At 34.0% G+C, this 9,353-nt stretch overlaps 2 protein-coding genes across 4 annotated transcripts in view; one reads left to right on the forward strand and one right to left on the reverse strand.

Moving 5' to 3' along the window:
• LOC108686359 (neurobeachin) overlaps positions 1 to 9,353 on the reverse strand; it is a 215,386-nt gene that overhangs the window by 36,402 nt on the left and 169,631 nt on the right. The gene's annotated exons all lie outside the window — the stretch shown is intronic.
• Positions 1,559 to 3,512, forward strand: LOC108686361 (protein mab-21). The gene has a single exon (XM_018191630.1). The coding sequence runs from the start codon at positions 1,841 to 1,843 to the stop codon at positions 2,936 to 2,938; it is 1,098 nt and encodes a 365-aa protein (XP_018047119.1). The 5' UTR covers positions 1,559 to 1,840; the 3' UTR covers positions 2,939 to 3,512.

Genomic DNA, 9,353 nt, shown 5'->3' on the forward strand with positions numbered 1-9,353 from the left:
TTCATATCAATAATTAAATTATTTTTGCTATGAAAATATTATTTTAATACATAATCGTATAAAATACATATTTTTGTTATATTAAATATTGCTTAACTTCACAAATTTATTTTGAGAATTGCTAACCATTTAGTTCATAATTTGGTTCGTAAATTTACGTTTCGTAACATGCAATACTAAAATATAATCGTATCTACATTAATTAACTTTCAGCAGAGTAGCTTTTCTCTTACAGGAATACATTTTTCTTAATGTGTTGTATATCCAATTGTGATACGCATGTACTATACAATTATTATGCCAAATACCTATTTAACATGTATGTTATAGCCTTGAACGACTCGTTGGCAGCCGAAGCGAAGACTATCAACTTCATTATAAACCTACCTAGAATATCACGTTCTTATCTTAATTTTATCCTTAACATTTCGCATCTTCCTTTTCTGGTGATGACATTCGTTAACCGGTGCCATTCACTTTTCTTGCTTTACTACGCGTTCGACCATTTCCAAATACGAATGATAATTGTTATTGCACTCTAACACGAACAGTAAAGATTTCTGTTGACTGTAGAATCTCAAATTACATTTTTTACTACAAGAAATTGCAGTTTTTATTATTATAAGATACATTAAGATGTTATAAGATCGTTTTGTACTTTTTAATTTTTTCTTTATTAAAGAATACATCTTTTTTTGTCTCATATCTCATAAAATGATATGGGAATAATTTCCCATTAGAAGGGGATTAGAAGATACAATTGCTTCATCAATGAATTTTTTATTGCAATTGTTATTGTCAAAATTGTAATTATTCTCATTTTTTTATAAAGAAATGAAAATATTAATTATTTCTCAATCGATTTGATTTAAAAATACTTAAATTACTTAAATGCATTTATACTCCAAAAAAGATATTTTTCGATCATTCTTAAATAAATTGATTACAATAGTTGCCTTGTAATGTCAATGCTTTGAAAGTAATTTGTTCTAAAAATATTTAAATTAATTTATGCTTAAAAAGAGTGGACTTTTTGATAAACCTAATCCCATTAGCTGATCAAGAATAATTATTATAGTCCATTAACTTCCATTGCCAATCTTTTGAAAGTAAAATATCTTTGACATATGAACAGGAATTCAAGGTAACTCTATCCGGTAATACAGACACGGTTGTGGTCCACCATGTCTAAAATTTCGGAATAACTAAGGGGCTGCAGAGGAGGTACCATGCCCTCGTGAATGGGAAATAAACTAAGCAGTTCCTGCATAATTCATGGAGAGGAAGAAGGGCTACCACGAGGGTTGCCTCGCGATACCTTCGTTCCCCTATCATGCACGTTACACATAAACGCTGAAGTATCTGTGCCGGATCGATCTTGTAGGTCTGGCGCAGTTAACCACGCCCGTAAAGCGTGGCAGACCTCCGATTGGCTAAAAAACCTTACCAGAAGGCGTAATCTGCCGGAGGAGGCGTGCCAGCAACACTGTACGTTCATACTTGCCGCGGAGGATGGGTGACGCGGAGGAGGTAGACATCAGCGCAGTCGGCAATCTGCTCCTGCACGGAGACGCTCGTGATACCTCTTCCTCTCGTTTCGTTGGTGTCTCCAACGCGCAGTGCGTTCTGGTAAATACCAGGTGAAAAACAAATTTAACGAAATCAAACGCCGGTTCACGAGCAACAAGTATCGCGTTTTTCCACAATGCGATAAATCGCGCAAGGCTCGATGACAACGTGAAACAAGAAAAAAAGCCTGGATGAGAAGAAACGAGAATGTAATGAATCGGAGAAGCTGAAATTTATATAATAACCATCCGTGGACTACGGGCGGTGCACGATGTTGGTACCGCCTGATATGATATCATCCCACTCCAGGATGGTCTATCAGTTCAATAAGTACTTCGGCGAACGGGTGATGAACAGAAAAAGTCAAGTAGCGAAGACCATTCAGGAGGTGTGTCGAGTCGTGCAGGATGTGCTAAAAGAGGTGGAGGTGCAGGAGCCGAGATTCATTTCGTCCTTGACGGATTATAACGGCCGGTTCGATGGCCTCGACGTTATCTCGCCGACGGAGTTCGAGATCGTCATCTATCTGAATCAGATGGGCGTGTTGAACTTTGTGGATGACGGCACCCTGCCGGGCTGCGCCGTGCTAAAGCTCAGCGACGGACGCAAAAGATCCATGTCCCTCTGGGTGGAATTCATCACCGCGTCCGGTTACTTGTCAGCTAGGAAGATACGCTCGAGATTTCAAACCCTAGTGGCGCAGGCCTGCGACAAGTGCACGTATCGGGATTCAGTGAAGATGATTGCTGACACAACCGAGGTGAAGCTGCGGATACGCGAGCGATACGTCGTACAGATTACGCCAGCTTTTAAATGCGCCGGACTTTGGCCCAGATCAGCCTCTCATTGGCCGATCGCACACATACCCTGGCCTCATCCAAACATCGTCGCTGAGGTGAAAGCGGAAGGTTTCGATATGCTCTCGAAAGAATGCATAGGCCTACAGGGCAAACAGTCTGCCATGGAGGGTGACGCTTGGGCGTTGTCGTTTATCGATGCGGAGAATCGATTGTTGCAAGGTGCGAGTAGGAGGCGTTGCCTCAGTATACTGAAGACTCTTAGAGACCGGCATCTCGACCTACCAGGGAATCCAGTCACCAGCTATCACATGAAAACCCTATTACTGTATGAGTGCGAGAAACATCCGCATGAGGCGGAATGGGATGAGGGTTGCCTGGCCGAGCGAATAAACGGCATATTTCTGCAGCTAATTTCCTGCCTGCAGTGTCGCAGGTGCCCACATTACTTCCTACCGAATCTTGATCTGTTCAAGGGAAAATCGCCCAGTGGTCTAGAAAACGCCGCGAAGCAAGTATGGAGACTCACCAGGGAGTTGCTGACAAACAGTCGCGCGCTGGAGAAACTGTAGTGACCGACACGGCTGTGGCTGATCATCGTATGATTCATGAACTGATCTTACAAATCTTATCACACGTTCCTGTAACTGCAGCGTTGGAAGACTTCGACGCGCAAGTAAGATACGTCTAATCATACAATGATACATCATACAATCGTACAAGGACTACGCGAGAATCATCATGGATTAGAAAATAGTGACGTGAGACAAATTAAGAAAAACTTTTCTTATCGTTATTCAAGTCATTCATCAGTATTGCCAAGTCATCAAGAAGATCTGTATTTTTCTGGATTCGCAGATCTGAAGATCACACATATTATCAATGTTCTCCGAAGATATTTTGTGTGTGCTATAAGAAGCAATCCTCACGAGATTTATTATGCGCGTATGTGATGTTCGGTGAAACACGTGATTGACTCGCAGACGATCGAATTAGTGCCATAAATAATCTCTTCGACGTTAGAGACAGATTTCGTTTCTACTGTCGGCGCGAAATATAAAGTAAATATATTATAGTCGCAAGAAAATTATCATTCAATTCGTTGCAACGGCGGTTTGCAACGCTGTAACAATGCGCGTGAAACCTTTAACTAGTAGTACAGAAATCTTACTATTGAGCGAAAAATCTATTATTCTTCGCGATTAACTCTTTAAGCTCTTCAAATACGACGACTATTTAAAAATAGAATTTTCGAATAATGAAAAATATTTCTTATATCATTTTTCTTTAATCATTTTTAAATATGATATTTCAAAGTAATATGAATCTTTAAGCTTAAGACTGCAAAATCGACTGCCATATCGACACTTAAAGAGTTGACGCGACTAATCAGTTGTAATAACGTTTTTTCAACATACTGATTAGAATGTTCGTTCTGTAGTTTTTGTGATCGCGACTACGGTTAAAGGATTAATCTCTTAAGAGTTTCTCTCTTAAGTCCCTCGCGCAATCTCCGCCGCCTATGTAAATAAAATTTGAAAGATATTTATTGAACTGTAACGAAATGTGAAATATAATACTATTTATATGGATGCCTGGTCGCGTCGGTTGATGACACATCATGCACACCCACTCCTTACCCCACAATGTACCGTTCAAAAAATCGGTCGTCGTAAATATCGTTGTACCCTGTTGATAGTCAACCGCGCGACGATCGTTAAACGTTTTGCTCGCGTTGAACGCGCAACTGAGACAGAGCAAGTTGAGTCTCGTAAATTTTTCTCTCACACTTTTTTGTCGTTTACGTCGCCAATGGGGATCGAGGTGAGGAGGAGACATTCTGGAGAACGCCATCCACACGCACCTTTTTTCGCGTTCCGACGCCTAGCAATGGGCTAACAACCCGCCCGACATCCAATCGTCGCAAGAAAACAGAACATATCGCCACGTTGATAGAAAAGTGAGACAAATAAAAATTAGTTGCAGTGCCGAATTTTGAAAACTTATGACATAGTTTAAAAAAATATATGTAATTAAAAGCATAACACGGAAAAAGGTAATGTTATTTATTATCTTAATTAAAACGTTGTTCAGAACTTTTAGTATACATGATGATTTTTCGATCCTGTACTACATATATTAGGTTGATTATGTTCTGGGTTATCACTTTTCATTATTTTTACAAATATACAAAATTAAGTGATTCTTATGTATACATATAGTATATATTTACAAAATATTCATAAAGTTGTATTTAAAAAAGAGAAGAATAGAGACCATTATTTAATCAGATGTTCCTAATATTTCAAAGAGAAGAATGCACAAGACAAGTATGACTTAATCATGTGTACTAAGAGTTAAAAATGATCTGCGGAAAAGTTGCTCTTTGTTGAAACTTAGAGATGTATCACTTTTCTGTCAACTATATATTTAGCGTGTCCACATATTTTTATCGTGTGTGGCTTAGGATAATCATTTTTTTCTAAAGACTATTGACATACCAAGGTTAAATGACTCATGACGTGCACTAAATACAAGTAGTAGAAGATCATTACGAAAAATTATTTATGAGTTTTATGACAATGGTCGTATATGCGCGTAAAAATTGCTGGTTATCTCCTCGTCGATTTCGTTTCTCTTCGACGGGTCTATAATTATTATCGTCGTTCCTTTTTGTTTTTCGACTTACCTAACCTTCCTTTTTGATAAGCTAATTGAACCTTATCTCAATGTTTTACCGCGAACTTATAAACGCGACGGCCCATGGCCTACGTAATAACTTGTAGCGAACCAGACGGGTTTTAAACAGCTATTTCTAACATGAAGAAGAGCATCGTCCTTGTATAGGAAGTGCAAGAAAAAGAAACGCATTTAGTTGATAACCAAATGGCCTCTTGAGAATTATATTACGCGTCGTTTAAGTGTTATAAGCGCAAGGATAAAGTCTTATTACAAATAAGATATTATTTCATAAAATATTATCTGAATATAATGGAACTGATTTTGCATATTCAGTTGTTATATTGAACCTTTACTGCTTTACAATTAATAATTGCAAGTTGATTACAATTAACAATAAACATGTCTATATTGTATAAAAAAAAATGTAATATACTTTTTTCTAAGGATCAGTAATCAGAAATTTAATTAATTTTCCATCAAATAACACAAAAAGTTTCAATTTTCTTAAATAAGTAACATAATAATATAAGTAATGACATTAGCAATCTGAGCAGAAATAAACTTATTAGATTGCTAGCTAAACGAGCGATGGTTAACACGTAAGGCAATCATGCGAAACATAGCTCGTGCAAGATCATTTACAATTAATGGATGTTACGGCACATTTCGAGTCAGCCGCCATGCGAACACATGTTTCAAAGACACTTTACTCAAAGCCTAAACGGAAGTAACAAATGATTTCGCACGCGTAATAGATTTGAGACCGCGTGTTCGTTGTAAAGACTCATCCCTGCTGGCATAAACGATCTTACAACTGGCATTCATTCAAACAATTACTAATAACTGTGTTTACCGTACGTGCATCAGAGAAATTTCAAATATTCCCGTCTTTGTAATCTTTAAGGATAACTTCTGTAAGTGATGGATGAAATTTTCCGTCTCATACGAATAAATTTTTTTTAGCGCGAATATTGATTTCATAATCTGACGGATATCTAATAAATTAATCTATTACATAGGACAAATCATATAAAGTTAATAAAAAGTTACAAATCAGTTATCAACAGTAATAAAATGTATATACGAGAATATAAAAAAATGATGCTTGAAGTTATTTGTACAGAGATATAAAACATACAAGTTGTATAAATATAAAAGAGAATATTATTAATATTAAGATCTTGATCCAGTATGTAAGTACTTTCTTTTATTTTTTAATGAATGCAAAAATAATTAACTAACGAATAAAAATTAAATCCGCAATTAAACTAGTAAAGCGAATAAAACAAGTTACTTGCGCAAGTTACTTGGAATTATCTTTCAAAAACATGAAAAGTTACATTACATTAAGAAAATATGATTCGTTCGATAATATGTAAGAAAGAGGAATTTACATTAATAATAGTTCCGCGTAAATTATTGACTTTATGTAGCATGTTATTAAAAAGAAAAAAGTATTCATAAACAGAAAGAATAGTTTTGCCGAAGTATCTAAATGGATGCTAAGATACAGATCTGGAAATAATTTTGTTGGATTAGCAAAATAATTACTACAAAATAATTATGTAGAACGCTTAAATATTGATACTGCAAACAATTTTAACATTCAATAATCGGTGCACAGTTTGTTTAAATTGGAAAAATTATAAAATTCATGCAAAAATATTATTAGATATCAAGATCCGCTTTAATTATACGATTTTCGCTTATTTGTTGAACATTTTTCGATCAATTTTCACTTCCTTGTTGAAAAAAATTTTGTTAAATCATCAAAATAATTGCATAACAAACTAAAACATGATGAGCAATGCTGCAAAACATTTTGATATTCTAATAATCTGGAACACTTGTAATTATTTTGATAGTTTAACAAAATTATTTTCAATTATTAACAAGTTGAATTTTCAAATATTTTAGCAAAATCGTTTTTTCTGTATAATACATCTTATAATATATTTTTCACTCGTGCGGAAAAAATTAATTTCTTTTACCAGTTACATATAATGACTTCATTCGATATCCTGTCAATATCCAATTACATATAACGACTTTATTCGATATCTTATGTTAGAGAATTTCTCTCAAATATATCAAATCGAGTATACAGAGTAGAAATAAAAATTTCACTGTTACTATTAGATTTATTTTACGTTTCATAGTAACGAATAATAAAACGCTTTGTACGAATACTTTGTGCAGCGTAATGTTTTTAAATTTCAAACAACACATGCTAGTTTGCACATCGTAACTTCGCGAAGTGATTACAATTCGACCCGAATGCGCGATGACTTGTACGAACAAATTTACATGCTTATCGGTTTATCACCGTAACTTTCAAGGCGGCTGACAGGCGACTGCTTCGTAAACCGTAAGAACAACAAAAAAAGCCATAACTGATTAGAAACGAAGTAATTGCAATAAATTATTATTCATAACGAGTTAGTCATTAGGCTTGCTGACAATGATAATAAAATACGATCGTTGTCAATTAAATTATATGAGTCTATTAATAATACTGTTCTCTGTTAAAAAAAAGAGTCTAATTGCATTAATTGAAATTCTTGGAAATGAACAAATCTGGAATTTTCTGGTTAAATCTATTCTAATTGAGATAACTGGAATTCTGATTAACATGATCAGAATTTTCTGGTTCGTCTAGTTTCAATGAAGAGCAAACATTGAGAAATTTTTCTCAATGCAGAATATTGGTCATGCACTTCTAATATTTTTCAATCACTGCCTGTCAATAACTGTCGGTCAAGAATTTTTTCCCGTTTAACATATGTGAGTAGCAATGCAGTATTTTGTGATCAACAAGGAGATTCATTTCATTGACAAAATATAATTTAAAAACCAGAATTTGCTAAACCATTGATTATAATGAAAAATTTTAAATAAGTTTTCACATATAATGTAGTGTGATGAACAAAAGATGTATGATTAATAAGGCTCAATAATATTTTTAAGTTTTTAAGTTGATGACGCACCAAAGGTGTAAAATTTGTGTTCACAAAGAACTTTTTGATATATATGTATAATTAGTCGACCTTACACTAATTGAAAAATGATCAACACAAATAAATGAGGAAGATCATATTCGATCAAAGCAGATTTTGATGCTTAAGGGGATCCTAAAATGAATTTGTTTTATCAATTTTTTCAAACAAGTATTTTTCTAATTGCCTTTACAGATTAAAAAATCCTTCTCCATAATTAAAGCATAAATGATAATGTAGTCTAAATCGGTCGACTTTATGCCAAAAACGAAAAAAAAAGTGGAAAATTACAGTTTTGTTATCTTGTAATATTTGTTTTGTATACAAATTTTATACTTCGTGTATATATATATATAAAGAAATATATATATAATATATATAAAAATCTTGGTTTGGATTAAAGATTACATGAACAACTAATGTTGAGCACTTAGAATTAAATTTAGATATTTAATATGAAAGCTTAGTTAGAAAATTTGTATGTAAAGTAGTTGGCCCAGAAATCATCAGGTTCACATATTAAAGACATATTTTAGTGCTTTTTGTCGATCAAGAGATTTAGTTGATATTTTTATTAGTTTCAAGAAAGTATTTACAATGTTGTGTTACATGGAACTCGTAAATACATGAATTCAAACTATTGATTAAATTGAATATGTGCAGCAACCGAGCCTATGCGTGATTTCAAATGCTTCATCGTGAAGTTAAGAGACATTGTTTGACATCTCGTGTGATTTTGGAGTATTGGCTACTTGCATGAGGTAAATTGAGCTTCGAGTTATAAATCAAAATCGCAGTTTTACGTACACCATCATATATTATTCATACAAATTTCATAGATCAAATCACATAGGTTTTTTTTACGTGACAAACACTGCTTTACCGAAGCATGTAGTCGTTCGAGTAATCGCCATATCTGTCAATTACTATGACTAAATAGGCCGACAAAAATTCTTGTAAATCAAATAATAACGTATCCAAAATCCAAATAAAAAAATTAGATCCGTAATTGTTATTATCTAGACATTCTACGGATCAGTAATCATCATAAGTATAATCGAGTTAATAAATAGACGCAAGCAAATAAAGGATGTTGATCATTGGATCATTTCTGTATCGATAACTGGTACATCTAGAACAGAGATCGATTTTCGACTACTCGAAAAAAAAACTAATTTTACAATTCCTTCCTATTGAAACAGCTATTAGGTAATATTTATTGAAAATTTGTAATAATGATAGTTCTAAAAAAAATATAAAATATAAAAAATTATAAAAATATATATAACTAATAGATTAAGAATTATAG

The sequence above is a fragment of the Atta colombica genome, unplaced genomic scaffold (assembly GCF_001594045.1).
Source record: "Atta colombica isolate Treedump-2 unplaced genomic scaffold, Acol1.0 scaffold176, whole genome shotgun sequence".
NCBI classification, from domain to species: domain Eukaryota; kingdom Metazoa; phylum Arthropoda; class Insecta; order Hymenoptera; family Formicidae; genus Atta; species Atta colombica.